This window comes from Aquila chrysaetos, chromosome 10, assembly GCF_900496995.4.
Source record: "Aquila chrysaetos chrysaetos chromosome 10, bAquChr1.4, whole genome shotgun sequence".
Classification (NCBI taxonomy): Eukaryota; Metazoa; Chordata; class Aves; order Accipitriformes; family Accipitridae; genus Aquila; species Aquila chrysaetos.
Genome location: NC_044013.1, coordinates 39,802,857 through 39,824,795, shown reverse-complemented (window position 1 = coordinate 39,824,795; position 21,939 = coordinate 39,802,857). Strand labels below are relative to the sequence as shown.

At 38.1% G+C, this 21,939-nt stretch overlaps 1 protein-coding gene across 2 annotated transcripts in view; it reads right to left on the bottom strand.

The window, feature by feature from the left end:
* PPM1E (protein phosphatase, Mg2+/Mn2+ dependent 1E) overlaps positions 1 to 21,939 on the bottom strand; it is a 67,503-nt gene that overhangs the window by 8,028 nt on the left and 37,536 nt on the right. For both annotated transcript variants that reach the window (XM_030027534.2, XM_030027535.2), the window contains exon 2: positions 4,216 to 4,334. In XM_030027534.2, the coding sequence (XP_029883394.1) occupies positions 4,216 to 4,334 (119 nt within the window). The remainder of the gene's footprint in view (positions 1 to 4,215; positions 4,335 to 21,939) is intronic.

Genomic DNA, 21,939 nt, shown 5'->3' with positions numbered 1-21,939 from the left:
TCCATTACAATGATGCATTGGTTTTAGACCAAACTATCTATTCGAAACAACACCTCACTGCAGAACTAAGGCAATACAATGGTAAATAATCTATAGAAATTAACAGCGTTACTTTAACATGTTTTGGTGGTGTACATGTTCAGTAGTGTACACATTCAGGTACCTTCTTAGTTTCATAACATTATTTCCAGATTCCTGACTAGATGATGTGTCAAAGAAATCTGCATGAGCAAATGAGAAAACAATAACGGTCTTAAATTTAAGAAAATGCTGAACTGTCACTCCTGAGAAACAGTAATTTTAAAATATGAAAACTCGGGCACTTGACAATTGTTCTGAAATTCAGGGGAGGAAAACAGGAAGTAAGCATCAGAGCTGAACACATCAAAACCTCTTTGTTCATGATTGTTCACCAAAGCCAGAGATCTTCAAAGCTAAACAGCAGGAATGCATGAGTGCCAATCATTCCTGGAGGAGGAATGGCTCAAATACAGGGAATAGAGGGGAGAGTTACAGCATCTCTCAGTGCGCAGAAGTTCTGTGAAGAACCTAAAAGCAGCATTTACTAATTTCTGTATTAGGTCTACGCAAGATGTGGGCTATAGTGATCTGGGGGCCAGTATCCTTAGGAGCAAGATATAATCAGCAGAGCTGGAAATACAAGTTTGTTCAAGCTTGATCTGCAAGAGCAGCCATTAAGCTGGAAATAAGCTATATGCATAATCAAAAGAAGGAGTCTTAGCTTCTTGATCACACAGCTTTTAAAACAAGTGGAAATCAAATGACTGGGTCATCCCACCACTGCCATAGTAACAGGTACCAATTCCCCCACAACACCTATACTGCTCTCACCGGAAAATCTCTTTGCTGGGTAATATATTTAAAGAGGGAACATGTACAGCCTGACATGTCCAAATTGTATTTTCCAGAAGTGAACCCCACAGACTTGCTCTTCCATTTCTTTCCACTGGGCATATATGAAGTGAAATGGTATATATTTCAATGTCATGTGGCCGTTACACTTCAGAGCATCACTCTGAAGGAGGAAGGGAGTAAACCCCTTGGCTGTGCTGAGATACTAAACACCCTTCCCCAGCAGGGAGTATGCGTAGTGTCAGCATCATCAATAATTGCTCTTGAGGTTAAAACAGGAGAAAGGCCCACAACAGCTAAACCACCCCCTCACAGCTGTAAATTACTCATCAATTGTTAATGTTGCAGCCCTGAGCCAGAGCTGACTCAGCTGTCATTGCGGTTGTGTCGTGGAGAATTTCATTTCCCTCCTGCTGCTCCAAAATCCCCAGCGTTGGAAGCAGCACTTAATTGTACCACAGCTAGTGGGAAATCCAGCTCAGGCATTATTGTTCCCAAAGACTACTGAATTCTTTTAGGGCAAAATCAGGGCAGAAAGAATACCAGTAATCAGATTCTTCTTTTTAGGACCTAAATTTTAAGACCTTTCTTGAAAATGCCAATAGTGTGACAACAGGGATCAATACCCAGGTTTGTAGACATGTCGTCAACCCAATGACCGAGGTTTTCCTTAATCTAAGAACTCCAGTTTCTGACTAGTCAATGACCACTTTGTGTCTTGGTTATGGTAATCCCATCTCCTAGTTCCTGGAAAGACTGGGTAATGGGACTTTGTGATTTGCTTTGTGAAGTCTGCTGGATGTTTTAGATACCTCCACCATGTAACGTGGTCCTACTATCCAGCCTCCTTTGGTGGTTCTTTAACAATGCCAAACCCCCACATGAATATCTTCCTCCACAAAAAAGAAATCTGACCTTTCAAAAAGGAAATCAAACATCTTTCAGTTCTCATGGAAGCTCTCTTGCTCCTCTCTAGTGCAAGTGGAAGAGAAGAATCAGTCATGGCCTATGACTCTCAGGTTCTGTTCTTGATATCCAAAGACACGTGGTCACCCCGAATATAACAGGCCCATATTCTTGCATTCCTACATTTGTGGACTCAAAACAGTTTTCCTTCTTTTAAGTTTAGCATTCTTCTTTCATGAAGATTCTAATTTCCTTTCCACCAGCACACCAATAACTGCTTTTACCACTCCTAAGTATGCAATATGATTTGTCACGTTGCAATTCTCAGAGTGAAATGTGTCACTAAGGAAATTTGGAATGATTTTTTTTCTTCTAGCAAATTCAAACTTGAGGCAAATCAGGTAAATGTCTCCTTGTATTATAGAGAGTAAATATCTTTCTCGGTTCGTAAGAAAAAACAACATAGAATTGGATATCAAAACCAGCCAGCTGAATTCAGCTTGGTTTCACATTCTGCAGCAGTCCAAACATCATTAGGATAAACAGAGAACTCTGAGCACAAAACTTCAAGATGTAGAAATCCCATTTTCATCACCTGCTACAGTTCCCTTTGTTTTCTTTCAAAGCATGGAAGTCTCCCTATACGGTACCGGTTAGGGCACTCATCAGTCGCAGCTCTCTTCTAAGTAACTAGCCCAGGTTTCTCAAAGGACTCCTACTAAGAAGTTAGCTAGAATGGAGTTGCTGACCTTTTGCAATGAAATCTCCTTCAGTCCTGCATGAATCCCCCTAGTTTTGTTATGGTTTTCTTAGCCAGACCTTGCATCACCTGAACTAATGCTCTGTTTCAAAAATGATCATTTATGGTATATTATTTGAAATTTCAGTATTCATATGAAGCCTTTGCTTTACTACAGTCCAGAAGATGCTCTCTCTCTTCCTCTCCCCCTTTATCTTCATAGTTTAACACTGTACATTGCATCTGTAAAGGTATATTTTAGTTTCAAGTACCTTCATTATGACAATTCACCTCAACATACTGCATCTGGAGCCATATTTTTAGTGCCTGCTATAGCCTGTACACATATCAATCTATGTTGGCATCTGTGTATTACAGATTTAGATATATTTAAATGGCAATTTCTGTAGGTGTGAGGGTTTTGTGGTGTTTTTTTTTTTTTCTTTTTTTGTTGAACTCTTTAGATATTCTGTGTGGAGGCTTAGTCAACATTTCCTTGGAGACTGTCAAATATTTATGCAAGTCTCAGAGATCTCAATGTGAAATTAATGAAGGCTGCTCAGCCAGAACAATGACAAATCTATTCCATTTACCTGCTCAGCAGGAGGAGGCAGCAATACCTACAAAAAGGGAACCCATAGCACGTTTTTCTGTTTCTCAGGTTTCCAGAGGCCTCTGAGAAATACAGCAGAATCTTCCCTTTTTGAAAGGCCAGATTTATAGATCCTATTTATCCCTAGAATCATTTACTTACTTTTTTTATCAAAAAAGGAGGGATTGGACAAAGTGGTTTGGTGATTGTATTTTCAAGATCAAATGACAGAACTCCTCTCAATACATGTGAGAAACATTGTTCCTCATTGTAATGAGCACCGCAGAAAGTTTTTCAAGGTTATTTAGGTCAGCAGAATCCTGAAATGATTTAGGGTGCATGGCTTTGAGCTGGATGCTGAAAAAATCTTGTTAGCCAACATAGATAAATGGAGAAAAGGAAATTTTCCTTTAAAGCATGAAATATCTTTATACTATCCTTTGCTAAAACTATATAAAAACATTAAAAAACATAGTAAAAATGATACTGACTGAAATAATTCAGAATTAAATTCTCTCTTCCCACATATATTTGACTTTGCTCTAAGGATGAAGGAGGACAACTGGCACTTGCCAGCAAGCAGCAGGACCACATAGTCTAAAGTGCTTATAAAGAAATTCCGGGCCACCAGATACAGTCTTATGAAGGTGCACTTAAAAGAAAGGAGTGATTTCCACCTGGTCTTAAGGAGCTAAAATTTGATAATGTACAAGTACAAATACAACTGGAGAAAGGCATTTAAAAATAGAGAAAGAATTCAATAGTAGAAGTTGAAACTAGGCAAGATTCAAAGATGAGAAAGCTTTGACTAAGAAATTAGCTGCTAGCTCTATCAGGAGTGACGGTGAATTCTTCATTAATCTTTTCACATCAATATGGGATATTCCTTTACAAGAAATCTAGTCTAGCTTCATTTAGCTAGCTGGTAGAAGGAACTCATTTGAGGAATATCTAGTACCATTCAAGTGGTCAGACTAGATGGATGACTGATGTCAAGGCTGAATTTAAAAATCTATGAATTATCTGCAAAGTGTTCCAGTACACAGTGTAAATGAAAGATCCACACCATGTAAAATTGTACATTATCATGCGCAGATGTACTTACGTATGATCCCATCTGCGTTGTCCACGTGCTTTGGTAAGTAGTGCGCTGAAAGATCACTCTGAAGAACTTCATCTGAAGTTGCTCTAGCTAAAGCAGCAGCCAAAAATGAAGGGCAATTACTGGAAAAGAAAAAAAAAAAAAAAAACCACAACAAATCACAAAAAGAAACCCACAGAAAGATATTTTCATCTGATTTAGCAAGGTAACTTACAGTCAGGGAAATACATAACAATACTTTTCTATAAACAAATGGGAATTTGAACAAAGATTTGCAAAACTTCCGATTCTTCTTTGCTAGACAGCACCAAAACCATGCAGCAAGACCTCAAACTCACCATATGGATTTTAGTGACCCTGTTTCACATTTATGTTCCCTGTCTTAAGTTTTAATGTTCCATTTTGTAACCTCTAATTAAATGCTTTTCAAATCTAGACTTGAACCCGCCTGCAGAGTGTCACGCAACCCTTGCTTAGTGTACATTTTCTACGTATGCATTATACACTTTTATCTTAAGCCCATTCTGTCCAGTTTCTCCTAAGAATTGGAGTCAGGATTCCAAAGGATGAGAGAAGTCCTCAGATTTCAAAGTGTCCAAAACCTCACCAAGAGATGCTGAAAGGTAAGGCAAACCCATAGGAGGTATGAAGTTGATGCGCATAAGGTTAAAAACCTCCCTCGTGAATCATCTCTATCAAGAATAAAGTGGCTTTAACTCACTGTAGCTTAATTAAGCCTGATATCTCCCAAGGTTAATTAATCTATAGCAAACCAAGGCCACTTTAATGTACATTCTCTCATTCAAGAGGAGTTTAATACCTCTTAATTTATGTATGACTTTGTATTTCCCATTGGTCTGCCTTAACTTCTCCAGGTGTCTCTTGCTGACACAGCCTGAAACGTTCAGTTTCCATAGCTGTTATCATCAGGGGTAACAATGTCCTCCATAAGACATGTCTACCATTGCAGTACCATGCAGAGACATATGAGCTCATTTCAGTCTCAGAAACCGTCCATCAACAACAGAATTCTGCGTCAGCTAGTCCAGGGAACAGGCAATGAGCACATATACGTCCTTAACCTATTTCCTCTGCTTAGGCCCAGTAAGTCAGTTCACATGCTTTTAGCACAGTTGAAGGGGGGGTGTTAGCTTAAAAGCATCAGTCAACCAGATCCAGAGCAGAAAAACTTCTACACAGGAAACCGGACTCGTCAGACTTCGTTCTGGAGCCTGAGAAGCACATGACGACCGTCACTTGCATTCACATTTGGTTCACTGCCCAGGAAAGCCAACTGCCATCCTAAACTGGCCCACATGCTACAGCTTCAGCAGTGAAATCTGAATTCCCAAAAAAAAAAAAAAAAAAATCAGGTTCGCTACACTTGGCCATTTTACCATAAAGTTTTCCAGATAACAAATGCTGCTACAAACAGTAAGATTATGTAACAGATTTAGAAAATGTACACAAAATAAGTCCTCCGACCCACATTATTTACTATTCAACATTTCTATAAATTATTTAAATATAAGATTAGCAACAAATAGTTTTGTCCAAGTGATACCTTGCCATGAGACCAGCTCTGACCCTTGAAGTTACACAGAAAGCCACTCATACCGTGTTACTGCACCATCAGTAAGAGTATTTCCTAGAACTAGCAGCTGAGTATTCTGCTCACGCAGCACCTCCAAACCTCAGCAACGTGCACGCTAATGAAGCATGACTGCTGGAGGAAATCTTAGAACTGGCTCTCCCCAGCACAACACAGGAACTCTGATCCTATTTACATACAGCAATACCCGGTGGTAAGAGTAATCAGCAAGAGGAAAACACACTGGGACCTCCTTTACCTCTGTGTGTGTAGAAGCTGATTTTCTATCTCATTTTGTCCACCTTTATTTAGCTCACAAAGAGCAGGTTTTTAGTTTCCATTATTAGCTCTAATACTCCAGAGCGGTGATACTGGTTACTATTCATGTTACATGCAATTTCCATGTTACAACAAAAGCAAGAGATTGCGATGCCTAGGATAGAATAATTATGCCAGCAGTTAGCAACACTGTGAGGACAGCTTTCTGAAAAAATGCAGAGAAAGATTAAGATTCAGCCTAAGTAACACACAGCAGAAGAATCCATGCTGAAAGCATTTATGAACACAAGTCAGACAGAGCTCACTTTGGGCACGAACGTAACAGGCTGTGCTTGCACCTGCAGGAATCTGAGCTTGTTTCCCAGTCCAAGGCTTACCCTCACCAACTCAGTGCTGAAACTTCTCAGGAAAACCAAACTTGTTTTGTGTCACTTATAAACAACCCCTCAGAAACGTCCACTGATGGGCAAACAGGGAACCTGGTTAAGAATTGAGACAACAACAGTTGCTAAAATAGAGACTCAGGACCTAAACAGCAGGGAAAAAATACCCCGTGACGCGAGGAACATCTGCTCTGCCTGGGCTTGGAAGTTGGGAAGGCCACATCTGTGAAGACCCAGAGTCATGAACATTCATATATGAAATTTTAGGTATTATTTTAACCATAGTGATGGATTACAAAATTGAAAGGTACATTTACAGTGTATGTAGCTGGTCAGAGTATTTCCCTAATCAGCTCCAAATGCTATTTACATGTCCCTACAGCCAATGCTAGCAGTTTCACACAGGAGCTCTTTATCTAGCCAAAGAGTGCATTTCCATTACAATACTAAACCTACACAAAAAGCTGCTAAAGATGTTATTAGATAAATTAGAGGATTTTAAGTACATCCTTCCTGATTCTCTGGCAGAGTGGATGTGTTTAGAACACCCACAGTTGCATTGCAGCAATCCTGGAATAATTCTGCTAAGGTAATAAATCAAGCCTAAAAGTGGGCCATTTCCATCAATTAAGTTTGAGAAAAACTGTCTGAAGTGGGCTTAACTCAGCCCACATATTATTATGTTACCAGCTTAACACACAACACTGCTCCTTCCTGATAGCATTAAAGTGGAGAAGACTTTCCAAACATTTTCTCTGAGCTATTCCTCTGTGCTCTAAATCTAATATAAGGTCTCATACTAAAAAAAGAGATGGCAAATTTAAAATTCTTACTGCGCAAAAGTTCACCATTGGGGTTTAGTGGCTTATCAATTTTGATGGAAAAGGTAGAGAAAATAAATCAGCTGAAGGCTTTCCTTCTATGTCTGGCCACTCTTTGTCCTAATAATAACAGCTGCCTGCCAAAGAATTAATTGCCCTTGACATTTGTTCATCACAAAGCTTCTTATGTAGCTGTTACAGGACTATGCCATGTAAGCAGGGAAGTGACCAGAAGCAGACAGATGACTTCCTCTTCCTGATTAGCACAACTCAAAATTTACTTCTCTTGGCTCCTGTGAGGACTTTAGTTGAATTACTTCTCCCCTTCAAGGAATAGCAGACTGCATTGGAGGGTTTTTTACTTCTTTTAAAATAGATTAGATGTCATGGTCAAACTGCTATCAGGGCACTTCATTATTGTTACACCAAGACAAATGAAGAACCAGGTCTAGTATCTTTGTTTTTATCACAAAAGTGAACATTCAGGTGGGCACCTACAGCATCCCACAAAACAGCAAAGACCCACACTCGGATGATCAGACTTTGCCACACTGGTGGTCCTCACCTGTCCTCACATCTTTTATGCAAAACAAGAAGTAGTAGACAGAATCTATGGGGACATAGGGGGTGCATTGCGTCCTGCTGCTTGTGTAACTAAGGATTACCTGTTGGCTGCTGAAAATAAATTCTTCTGCCACATTCTAGATGCTCATTAAGTTACGACAAACTGAAACTGGGAGAGCATGATCTTGTTTAGCAGAGAGCTGAGAGCTAGAATGCCTGTGTCGATTCATAGCCATGCCACTAATTCAGCAACTGACCTTGGACGAGTCACTTCACCACTCAGACCTCCGATTCCTCATCTACAAACAAGGGATAATAATGTCATTTCCTCAGGGAGAGGAGGAGAAGGACGAAGGCTGTAGAAGGCTTAATTCAATGTTTGTAAAATACTCTGTGATTTCTAGATAACAGCACAACTGAAGGGAAAAATATCAAGATGATAGTGGAAGATACTTTCAATCTATACAAGATTTATGGAGCTTTCATATTTTTTTCTCGTTCCGTATTGTCTGTTCTCATACGCTGCCAGAAGTGCTAAGTGCAATACGCGGGCAAACAACAGCTCTAGACTGGCAGGTTTAGTCTGATGCAGGTAGCTAACTCATGGTCATAAACAACTGCACCATGTAAACACATTTTTAGAAAAGTTGATGCATCTCGAAAGGGGAAAACCACAAAAGGAAGACATCAAGTTCTTAAAACTTGGGAATGCTGGTGCTCCTGGAGCATTAGTACTGCTGATGGGAAAATGATGCTACAGGCACATTACTGCCCCTGACCAAAATACACAATTGAGTGCCACCAATGCTGAAAATACTTAATGCTGTCATGGTCTGGTGTAACTGATGAGGCATCACTAACCCCAACAAAGCAGGAAAAACGGACCGAAACGTACTGGTGCCTTTCAAAGGCCAAAATGGTCAGTAAATCACAAAACGTACAGTGTTCCTATTACCTCAAGAATCCCCTGACACTACAGAACAGCAATTGTTTTAGTTAGAATGAAACATGATTTAAATAGAAATGCTATTCAATCTGCTGAAACACAAAACAAATCCACGGGCAAACAGTATAAAGCGTCGTATATAGTTTCACACAGCAATCCAAGACCAAGAACATGACCTGAAAAGAACCAAGTACAGCACATTCCCATAAGGCCTATAATTTACTGTGCTAGTAAAAGACTTTGTAGGGATGACAAGCTAACTGCACCCTTTCCAAAAGACTTTACACTAGGGATGCAGTTTGGTAAACACTCCTGAGCTAATGTGGCCTGTTGCAAGTTCTTGTTAGAAAGCAAGTTTTGCAAGATTCAATTTAAGAAAAACCTCATCTGTCCCTGGCCTGTATTTACAACACACTCCAAAGTCTCATGAGACTTCTTCCAGATGGAGCTTCTGATACAGCCTGGAAGCTCTTTGAAGAAGCCTTTAAAGTCTTTATTATTGAAAGTTCCCATGCTGTGAACTGCAGCAGTAATGAGCAGAGAAATTCTTTGGAAAGATCCTTTGGCTGTTTACCCAGCCCTCCCTTCAGCAGCCTCCTGTTTCAGCCGTCATCCAGAAAGACAGGGTCCCAGCTGAGGGGCTTCTGCCTGTCTCCTAACTCCTCTAAGTCAGACAGGACTCAAAGAAGGACTCAGAACGGAATATTCTGCTAAGCAGTCCTCAGACCCCAAAACGATTACGGATGTATCTTCTACTTATGCCAAGCGAATGCTATTTCCAGCTCCCGTCTCCGCAGGTTCTCCTCTCCTCACTCACGAAGCATCACTCTCTCCTGCGAGCTCACCGCTCTGCTCTGACCTGTGCTGTTCTGCTGCTTTGCACAGCTGGTGAAAGTTTTGATGCTTATTTAAAGCCTGGGACAAATGGAGCATGTTTTTTTTCCTAAGACATGGTGAAACTCTGCCCAAGATTTTAGCTGCTGCAGTGAGTTAGTGAAAAAAAAAAAAAAAAACCCAACCCAGCACACACACACAAAACAAGAAAGAAACAGGAAAAAACAATGCACCTTTTAAAAGCTTGCATAACCAAAGCTCCTTGAGAAGTCATTTGAGCTGGCAGTGTTGAGACAGTAAAGATGCTTGATAAATCTGTTTGAAGGAGCTGAAAATGTGCTACACAAGGAAGCTGCTATCTATAGGCTTCACAGAGACAGCTGCCTGGTCACATTCAAAATGATTCTGTCCTTGTGGTGACAGTTGTAAGCAACAGAAATATAATACACAACCATTACAAAAATACACTCTTTCTGATGTGTTTCCCATGCCCATATTCTATACAGACACTGCGGTGGTACCTCTTTTTTACCAAATATCACCTTTTGCACTGTGCTTACTGGCGTATTCTAGAGCGTATGATCAAGTTTATATAGATATTTTCCTGCAGTTAAGTCTATCTTAACTAGACATTAAAAAAAAAAAACAAAACAGAGGCACTGGTCATTAGATAACATCTTCAACAGCTGGATTAAGATACTTCAACATACCAATCAGACCTTCAGTATTTATCACTGTATTTATTTTGTAATAGCTATTATCTTGTCAAAGCATTTACAGAGGCTATGGTCTCAGAAATGTCCTAAAGACCCACAGATAAATATAGTGAATGAGAATAAAATTGCTTTTGTAGGAACAATAATTTCCCTTTGCAAGTTCTTATTAGGCTCGAAGATTTTGCTGATGGTGAATAATGCAAGTTCTGAGCTTAGTTGCAATCACTGAAAGTCTATCTCATAAAATAGAATAAAACCTTATATGAAGCTCATATTTGACAGCTATGACTGAGGTAAAAATACTTTATAGTCTCAATTTTAAAATAACCAACTTCAAGAAACACCAAAAGAACAACAATTTTAAAAAGCCTTTAGAAATAACCTTTTAACTATCACTTGTTAACCACTACAAGTCAAAGACATTGGCTTTGACTTGTTCACAAATTAAGATCTAATCCAAGATAAAAAAATATTCAAATTCTTTCCTCACTTTTTAATGATAGTAAGAGTCAACAAAATGCTCTCTCTAGTAAAGGATATGTGAAATAGGTATGAATGGAAACCTCTAGGAAATCACGTTTGGTGATCAGATGGGAAACATTTGCAAAACCACAGAACTCAATTATGAGCACATTGGCACTGATCCCATAAAAGGACTCAGGTGCTGCACTCATCTGTCAGGGGTTTTTGATAGGATATTATACATAAGGAAGTAAAGGAAGTGCTGTGCCGCATGGCATATCAAACTAATTAAAAAAAATCAGGGCAGAGAGCAAAATTAAAATACTGGCACAATGCTGAAAAAAATAAACGAAGAAAAAAAATTGCTCACGAAAGCATGATTGCAAGAGCATGAACATACATTCTTTTATCTGACTACCTCGGATACCTGGCTGCAAAGGGATATCCTACTTCTTTTCTCCAGTCAGAGCACTGCAGGCGAGTGCAGCTCAAATTCCCGGCCTCTGGGGTCCAGAGGCAGCTGGCAGTAGATTTGTCAATGGATGCCAAATCTAAGATCAGGCCCCTTTTGAGCTACGTTCACGCACGTTCAACCTCTCTTGCACCAACGTGTTTCAGAACACGTCTAACACAGGCTTTCTAGCACACTGCTGCAAACATCTTTCTCACTAGAAGCTAAATAAAAGCCAAGAAAGAGACGTGAAGCCACCAGCAGCAGGAAGAGCAAGCCCAGGTGCCCTGCAGATGTGGATGCTCTGCCCCTTGACTCCCCACTCCAGCAGAGCTGGTTTTCCCTGGAACCCCCCACGTCACCATCTCTTCTACAGGACAAATTGCACAGACGCCAGGAACTGGGCATGGGCTGGCCCTCTGCCAGATGGATCCATCAGGGCTCAGCCCTCCCTACCCTCACCTTGGAGAGGCCGTTCTCACCCACCCTGCTGCCAGTTTTCAGAAAATTGACAGGTATTCACTTATCTTTCAGACTTCAACCCATCTTTTGAATTTCATTGAAATTGGCCTGCAAGGTTTAGCTTATCAGTGGGAGGAACCCGACAGGCAGAGTGAGAAAGCACAATAGCCTTGCTTCCCTTACAAACCAGACTTTTGAAATCAACTTCTTGGAATGAGGGTACTAGAATTTCATCTGACAATACAGGTCATTAAGGGAAGCCCTTGACTTTTAACATACCATCTTCAACACATGAATTAAACTGAGACCTCTAATCCATTTTCTGCCAGGTAGCAACTCACTACTTCCTTTCTCTGCAGGGGTAGGTGCACATTGCAGTATATAAAGCTAACGAAATATAAGCAAGACAAAATAAAAAGGTCACCTTTGTCTCTTTGATGAGGTACAATGTCATGAAGACTAGTGTATATTTTAAAAATAAATGGTTGCTGACCACAAACCACTCATAAGCATTTGTGATTTAAAGACTGTCACTAAAATGCAATTGACACTGAAGGGGTGAACTGTGAAGAATCCAGACTGCATAAAACAGCTTCTACAGAGCTACTCTGCTGAAGAGATGGTCTGTATATTATCTTTGAAACCTAATTCTATGATTTCTCTAACTCGTTCTCACAATATGGCAGTTCTGAGGTTACTTATATTTCAATCTCTGTGGAGCTGATGCTACCTGCATTAAAAGCTGCTTTTAAAATGACAGAAGTTGTCTACTATAACACGAACAACCCTTAAAAACCCAAGATGAATCTTCCAGGAGCTGAAAGCCAAATTACTGCAAGAAATTGAATTCCCAGAAGTGACTGTATGATAGTTTTCTTCATTACATCAAAGAATTGAAGATACAAAGTTTGCTATTGAAAAATGATATTCCGGGACTAAAGTCCTTCACAGCCATATTATATCCATCTGTTATTAAAAGAAAGGTAAACCTAGACTTTGAAGGACTGCAAAAAGAAATCATTTTATTACAGAAATGGACCAGAATCCATGAACCTCAGTTTCAATAGTGATATGTTGAAGATGTATCTATACAGCAGTCTCCCCCTATCTAAATCAGAACCTTTTCTATCTCAGCAGCAAGATTCTGAGACATTGGATAGTCTTTTATAAAACTTTAAAACTTTAATTGCTGCTATAAAATGCATTTTACAAAATTATAAAAATATTATTATAAAATTAAAAAAAACCCCAACAATCCATGTATTTGATGGACATTTATTATAAAGCTTAGCTCTTTAGGATTCAGCTATGTAAATGCAAATACATAGTTAAAAAAAAATATGCATTTACCCTATCATTAATTAATCAAAATAAAGATAATTTACTGGAATTACCTATACATGTGACTTTCAGGAATTTATACTGAAATAAAAGATCCTTCTGGGTTTTGTTATTGTTTTACAGGGATTAGCTTGCATATTAACATGGTGCATTCTCTGTTCCAACAGAAACGCCTAACATTTGAGTGACATGCATACCTTGTAACCAGAGTCTTATGATTACCATTCCAAAAACCAGTCACTGCCTACTTAGCATCTCCATGTCTGGAATGGTAACGAAGCTTACATCTATGCAAGATGCGTGCTTACCTGAAGTACATTTTTTAACTGGAAACCCAATGTCAACAAGAGTTATCTCATAGTGAGTTGCTCTGCTAGACTGAGGCCTGTTTAAAAGCTCTACAGGACATTAAAATTGTCATTGATTTCTGTCTCTCTGGCTCTCAGTCAATTTGAAAGTCAGCATAATTCAATATCTTTCTACTAGTTCCATTAGCAGAGAAAGGATCCATGCTTCAATCTATGCTGCCTTATTGGAAAAAGTAATTTAATTTTACATCTGAAAGTGTGCCAACATCAGCATAAAACCATACACACTATACATAAAATTTAATTTATAAATTCTGTATTTTGTCAAGGCAGAATGAGATGCTGTCTAAAATCAATGAGAGTGTCCAAACTTGCTCTGAAGATACTTACATATATTCTTTTTATTTCAGGTATTTTATGTTCTAGTTGGAGTTTTTGATGATTTCTCTCCTTACTATAAAATATTAATAACACACTATCTAGAAAACTTTGTTACAGCAGGCACGCTTTGCCCCTAAGAGTTCAGGCATATAATTTACTTACCACTGATTCATCTTCTATTTTTCCCTCTCTGTTAAAAATAAACTTTCATTGATGCTTCCCTTAACCTGAAGAGATATGTCATACAAATTTGATGTGTTTGGAAATAAAAGTTAAATAAGAATCATCCAGTGCAGAGCATCTATTTTATTTCAGATGAGATTAACATGCCAAAGCCCTCTGATTACTAGTCAAAAAGAAAAATGTATTGTGCTGTTATAGTTAATGACTTAATCTCAAACAAATGAAACAAAATGCTGCACAGCAGCACATACCACTCTCTTAATTTGTATCGCTACTACAGATCATCATTAAGGCAAACAAATGTAAAATGACTTCTTTAAAAAAGGGTGAAGACAATGAATCTACAGTGCTCATTCAGATGAACAGCTTTCAGTAACACCACACAGAGCTAGACCCCAAATAATTGTGCTTGTATTGTAATATTTGCCTTTGTGTAAATGAAAAAAAAAAAAAGCTGCAGGCCAGGATTTTCAAGTGACATTTGATCACTTAACTTCTTTCAACCCATTGAACAAATATCAAATATAAGGCAAAACACACCCCAGAAGATTTACAACCACTGAGTCAGCAGAGAATGTTCTCTCGCTCCCTTCTCACTCTTGTGAAACGCAGTTCATCATACAAATGGCTTGGGTGTTTATGCCAGATGTAAGATTAGATAATTAGTCATCTGAGTCCTGGATGTCAACTCTTTTGTGATACAAAATTTATTCCAAATGCACCATTTATAATCAGTTGACTTGCAAAAGCATTCTGGTGTTACACAGTAATACATCTTATAATGTACAGCTAAATATCTGGCACTCCATAGTAACGTATTCTGTTTCTGCTGTAGCAATACCTTGCCTGATCTTAGGCCTTCCAATGACTTAATTTTTTGTCTGCAAAATAGGGATAATGATATTGCCCTTTGGAAAGCAATTTCAACTCTAATGATGAATAGTACCAAGAAGGGCTGAGCATTATTAATTAACCCTAAACTGGGAATGGAACAAGAGAACTGCAGTTCACTTGCACTGATCACCAGAAAATACTGCTGCTCTTTTACCTACTTTCTCTTGAGCATGACATGCAAGATAATCAAATTAAAAGCAAACATGAAAAGACTATACAGTACCTTTAAAAATAATTTTACAGATAAACATATAACTACAAGTAGATTCAAACATTATACAGTGGGGCAATTAAACATTTTATTGGAACCTCAGTTTCAAAATTACTGACATCAGTGCATGCAGAACAGGACACCAGAGGGATAAATGGGGCTCTAGTATCAGGGGGTGTGCTCTTTTAAAGGAATAAACATTTACTTATTCTGGAAAGATCACATCCTAATTCCCACTGTCGCTTGTCCTTTGCAGAATTGCAAAGAACATTGGCAGGTTTAGGGTTTTAGTTTTTTTCTTTAAAGGATAATCAAAATGTTTTAACTATTCTACTTCTCATTAAAGTCCCTAATGCATTCTGTTCTACTGAGCCACATAGTTATTTCAGTCATTCTTAATAAATAACAGTTGCCAGTAGTAGTTAAGCCAACAGATCTGAATTATTTATAGTGTTGAGGAACAGAGCAGCAGATAAAATGCATTAGGGCTTTCAGTTGTTCTTGCCTGAACGACACAATGGCAGCCTTTAGACGTTTTTCCACAGGCTGTAAAATATACTGCTTCCAATCCTGTTTTAAAAGATTTCCTAAAGAGACAACAGCAAAACCTACTGCTATCCATCTTCAATAATCACATTCGTGAAGGGCAGGTAAGAGTAACACAGTACATTATTTAAAAAAAAAAAAAAAAAAAAAAAAGGCACAGATTTTTATTTGATTGAACAGGTCACATCAAACTGCTATTTAGTATAATTAACCTGAACTTATTTATTTACATGTTATTTAGCATGGCTCTATACCTTCCAGTTAATGATCTAAAAGCACCTCATAGTGTTGAGCTCAGTGTTTCTCTCCTCCTTTGCCTATAATCCCTCCTCCCTTCAGCTGGAAAAAGCACAGGTATTATCTTCATTTTACAACTTCACATTCAAGGGTGGAACATGGAAATCCCAAGTCCTGTCTCTCCTCTATGCCTCTTTTTTAAGAGGCCACATCATGAAACATCGAACACACAAAAAACAACAGGGACAGAAATTATCTTGACAATACTTGACAAATTATTTTAAACACAGTAGTTGAGTTTATGCTCTTTGAGGCTTAAAAGACGCATTCAAATAGCTGTCTTGATTGACTGATGGGATAACATGCCTCTGTTGAGCTACGTCTGGATAGAAATTTGGGGGAACGTCTTGCTTTCTCACCTTGTACTGACATCACAGTGGACTGCACCAGTATGAAATTCACTATACACAATCAATTCACAAGGAGAACCGTGCCCACAAATGACAAGGAGATTTACACTTAAATGCTGCAGAGAGAAGAACTGGGGGAGTAGTTGTAGCAACATAAGCTTAAACCAAACAGTTTTCCTTTTATAGTTCACCTTCCGCTTTCTATATGGATCTATTTACAGCAGGAAATTCTGCAAATTGTAGCATCTCTAACGAGTGAAAAGAAAAAAAAAATTAAAACCTGGAGAAGTAAAAAAACCAAACAAACCTCCTCCTACCAAATACTAAAGAAATAGGGGGGGAAATATCACTTTGGGGCCATGTCAGATTATTAAGGCAACTGAAACTGCTCCATCACATGTTAGATTGTAGGAATGAGCCCTAGTATCCAAACTGTCAAGCAGGCTCAAGTGACATGGATCTCTGTGCTTCCTCACTCCCTCTTCTTTGGCTTAGCTTCCCCACCTCTCTCAGTTCAGAGGCTTGTTTAAAATCTGCGCTCTGATTTCACTGAGACAGTTGTATTGAAGATGCCGTATGTCATAGGAGTGACCATGCTCAAAAGATGAAGAATATGGCTTTTGCTTTGGGTAAAGCAGGTCCTGAGCCTGTATAACATGCGGCTTGCCTGCAGTATGTATCTATATATAGCTCTTTTTGCGCACAAAGGCTATATGAATTGATTCTGAACAAGCTGAGGATTTCAAACAAGTCTGCAGTGCTGTAGCCTCTCTCCCATCCTGAAAGGTACAGTGAATTATTTAAAACTTGGAAAACATGTCCTAAAATTATTTCCAGCTCCATTTAAACACAAAATTGTGTACACATTCCAATGACTGTTATAAGGTCAACTGAAAATAAGAGCTGTCACCTTTTATAGCTATGACTTTACAAAGTAAATCTTGCAAGATTAAAGATATGTTTCTCTACCATGGACTTCTCAATACAACACAAATTCTACCTGCCTGTTCACCAAAAATTGGGGCTTTGTTTATGCAAAAGAATCAGCCTTTCCTTACAATCTTATTTGTTCCATCTTCTTTTGTTCGAGCCATGTTGGATTAACACAATCCATTCACACACCTCAGAGGCAATAACGCCGCCCCAGTCTAATGCAGCTCATGTAAGAATAACCCAACAACCTCTTCTTTCTCTCTACCCCCTCAAGAAAGTTTGTCATCTTTTCCTGTAAGTTTATTATTAAACCTGTGATCTCTTCAGAAGACAGACAAGCTCTAAATATAAGAAAGAATCTGTTACATAATACCTCAAGAAAGGAGGCAGCACAGAATAGCCTGTAGACAACACAAGCCTGAGTAAAATAAAAGCGGAAAGGAGATGAAAATCTGTGTTATTGTCTTGCCTTTGTCCAGTGCCTGGACTAAGTCCATCCTGTGCATAGTTAAACATACAGTAGAACATGGAATCATGTAATACATGTGTAAAACTTAGGGTTTTATTTCTGTGGAAGATAAACAAACGCAAACAAGCAACATTGTCTGAAAGTTAATTCAGGATCTGGTAAAAACTTAGATCAGAAGACATCTTCCTCAAACACAACAGAACTTGTTTGAAGCTCCATGAACTAGGATTGTAAATAATACACTAGTGAGGACTGACTCACCCACGGTGATGAGTAGGCTCAAAGCTTCTTCAAATGGAGCAGTGTCACAGTTATAATCAGCAGTTAAGAGAGTTACTTAGGAGTCACACTATCAATTACAATGGTAATACATATTCAGAGAGTAAGTGATATGCAGACAGAGAGAATATGAAATCAAAACATTAATAAAAAATAAGGAACCTTTGAGACAAATTATTATCTTCTATATCTACAGTGCTTTATACATTCCCAAATTATTTAGAATCTAAAAATAAATGATTACTTCTATCAGCACTGACATAAAAGCTACCTTGGATGAAAACCAGCAAATTGCTAACCATGGATAGAAACATTACACAACTGTTTTGAACAAACAGCAAAAAAAATGGACCATGCTAGAAAGAACAGTGGGAATCTATACAGGAATTGAAGTTATCCAAGCTAAAATTTAACCAGAATAATGTGAATATCATCTTGATTTTCTACACCTATGATGGGATTTTCAATACAAATGAGAATGGTTAGAATCATCTCTCTACCTTGATGTCTTATCCCCTAATCTACATCATACTGAGACACTGACTTGAAGGAAAATACTCAACATCTGTAGCTGAAATACATATACATGTATATACATGTGTGTGTGTGTGTGTGTTTAAATATGAACAATCACCACAGACTCCTTGGGAAAAGGAAGATTACTAAAACAGATAGAAGATTGAAGGTCACACAAAAGCATGTAGCTAACCCAGAAAAGACATCATTAAAACACTGTGCCAAGTAATATTTTGAAAATAAAAATTTCAATCAATTATGCCTGCAAAACACACAACCAGTACCAACTCTATCAATGATAAAGGCCTTGAAAAACTAAAGAAACAGAGAGGCCTCTGAAAGGCACAGTTCTGGACTAACGGTAGCAGTAAACTGAAATAGTAATTATGTAATCACAAAAGAACAAATTCAGGAGGAGGCAATCAAGTAAAGATGAAATCCAAGTATGTTCTCTTAGTTGGAACAGACAATTCCGTGAAAGAGTTTAGACAGACCATGAGAAGAGCCATGAAAGTGCAAGAATTTTTAACAGTCAACAAAGCACCAAATGTAAAAAAAACCAACCCCCAAAACCAAACCAAACAAAACCAAAACAAAAACACCAACCAAACCTGTATTCTAAATCCACACTGAAAAATAGCAGTGAATTATTTTTGTTGGATTTAGCTGTAAAAGACTGCTAATAGCATGCAACTGGATCTATCAGAAGTACAGTCAGGCAGCACAAAGATTGCCTCAAGGGCAGATAGTTTTCAAATAAAAATACAGGCAGTGCACCTGCATAAGTGAGCTTTTTAATGATGATTGGAGTCAACATAAAAGACACAACTGCAATTGGTTAGATTGAAAATAATACACCAAGAAAAAAAAAAGATAAGGAACACCAGCTGAGCTTGGAGATAACGTAGGAAAAGTTACTGTTAAAGCAAGGTTTAAGTTATAATAACACAGCGGTAGTAAATTGGAAGATGTAACATGATAGGAGACTGAGCACTGCTCCCAGGTTCTGCATCTGACAAATGACACTTCTTTAATCTCTACACATCCATCCATCTAGGTGTCAAAAAGGTTTACTGCATTAAAACTTTAGAAGAGTACTGTGAAATTTAATTCATTAATACCTGGAAACCATGTTTTAATCCTTGGTCAGAAGGTGCTGGGAAAGGACAGCATATTACAAAATTATGACTACCTAATAAAATATTATTGTATTTACTTTAGTGAACTCCTCATCTGTCTCTCTCCTGTTTCAGTTCCTGGGTTCCACAGTGCTTCATGACTTTCTCATTTCTTTGTCTCAGGTTAGTAGGATGAGAGCTGTGGTCACAAACCAGGAACATTAGTGCCACAGGTGGGACAGACAATTAGCAGTTGGTCCCGTAATATACAGAGAATATAGGAAGAATCCTACTTCACCCATGCAGTCACAAATATTATTCTGAATTTTGTTCTAAAAGGTACTGTAAAAAGCAGATGGAAAAACTACAGGCGGTATGAAAGAGTAATCTAGGTCCAAATCTTTCCTGAAGTTACTGAGAATGAAAAGTTAGGGGCTTGATTTGGCATGAGCTGAAGAAGCTCAAAACTTCCAGAAATGCAAATTAAGCACCTTGCATAATTAAACTCCCTTTAGTATGAGCAAAAAGACCCCATCCAAAAACCTTTACAAATGTAAAACATTGTAGATTTTTATATATGCAGAAAAAAGGCATGTTCCGCCCTACACTATCTTTAATGGTTAGACATACATTCATTAGCTTTGTTTTTCTGTTTCAAATTAAAAACCTAATTCAAATTAGATTAATAAACTGTAGCAAAATCAAATATGGAGGAATGCAAAGGCAGCAACACGATCTCCTCAGGGATCGGGGAAATTAAACAAGTATAATATGTTATAGCTTTGTTATAAAACAATAATGGACTAGTGACAAAAATCTCACCCTTTTATCAAAACTCTGTGTTTTCTAATATTCAGCATGTTCTTTTTGATCAGGGCTGGTTATATAATCACCAGCCATGCCACGTTTTTGCTGAAATCATGCATTTGATTTATAGATTTTTATTAGTACCAAAGACGGCGAGAAAATCAATTCATTCCCAAATAAAGTATAGCAAGGTTTGAGCTTTAGCACTGATACACTCTCATATGGGCTAGATGGCAGTAAAACAAAATGCTTATGACGATAAAATAGAGACATAAGCTCAAGTAACCACAAAACAAAGAAAGGGAAAACAATGCACACAAGAATGCAAATCTACCTCACTCTGCCGTTCAAAGCCAAGACAGACCATGCTCTCTTACTGACAAGGACAGCCCATGGCAGGAGGTCTCAAAAATCCAATAAGGAAAACCACTTCGGTCCCCTATTTATAGCTATATATTAATTCTTGATATTTAGCATAGCTTGTCAAGAATAATGCAGTATTGCACAATTCTTCATGTGTCTCTTCTGCCTTTTAGCAATGAGTCACCATTATTTTAGGAAAAAGTGCCGCTTAATTTAGACAACACAGAAGGGTAAATTACATATTTTCTTAAGATCTCTGATCCAGGGGGCTACGTTTTTTTGTTTTCATTTATTTAATGTCTCATTTCTCTCATCTTCCCTTTCTTTTAAATATAAAACTATGAAAATGTCATTAATCTTCAGTAGGCAGCATCACAGGAAACAATCATAGTCCTGGACATGGGGGAAAAGGGTTTCTACATTTGATGGAGGACTTTATATCTCTGCTATGCTCCCTCTCCCGCAGGAATGACTTCAAGGACCAAAGGAGTATTCCTTCAGTATTCTTCCTCCTGCAAAATGTATTGCCCTAATCTATCTAGCAAGGAGGAAAATGGACAAACTGCAAAAAAAAATTAGCATTTATAGCCATTTCTTAAATACAGATCTACTCTTGTTAGAAAGAAAACGTCTGTTTTGATAGCAAACTTCATTTAGGCTGGAAAAGGAGGAGTGTATGGGCCCTTTTTAGTGCATGTGTTGAGTTTAATGTGATCCCAATTGAAAACAATAGTAAATCTTCCTGATTTTAGCACCTCAGTCATCAAAGCTTTTCTCTGACGTTCAGTAGCAGTTACGAAAGGTTTGCAAGGAAGAGAACAATAATGTACAATAAGACATGTCTGAGTAACTCTTCAGGTTTAGATTATCTGCAAAACCTTACCAAAAAAGAAAGACAGAAAAAAAATTAATAGAATGATTGAGATTAATTTGCATACTTGCTACTACAATAATTAAAGACATCTTTCTTACAATGTGAATGTCTTAGGCATTTCATTCATAAGGGAGATTGACATGCTGATATATTTTACTTCCAAGTTAGAAAGTATTTCTCTTTCATTGCAGCTACTCTGGAATTTATTAAAGGAAAATAGTGAGAAAGACTGATAAGAGAAAGAAACAGTGAGTAACATTAAATCAGGACTGCCAATACTTCTGCATCCTATATCCACCAGAGCCTTCAATAAGGGAGGAAGATGGTAGAAATAATCAGACATTTGCT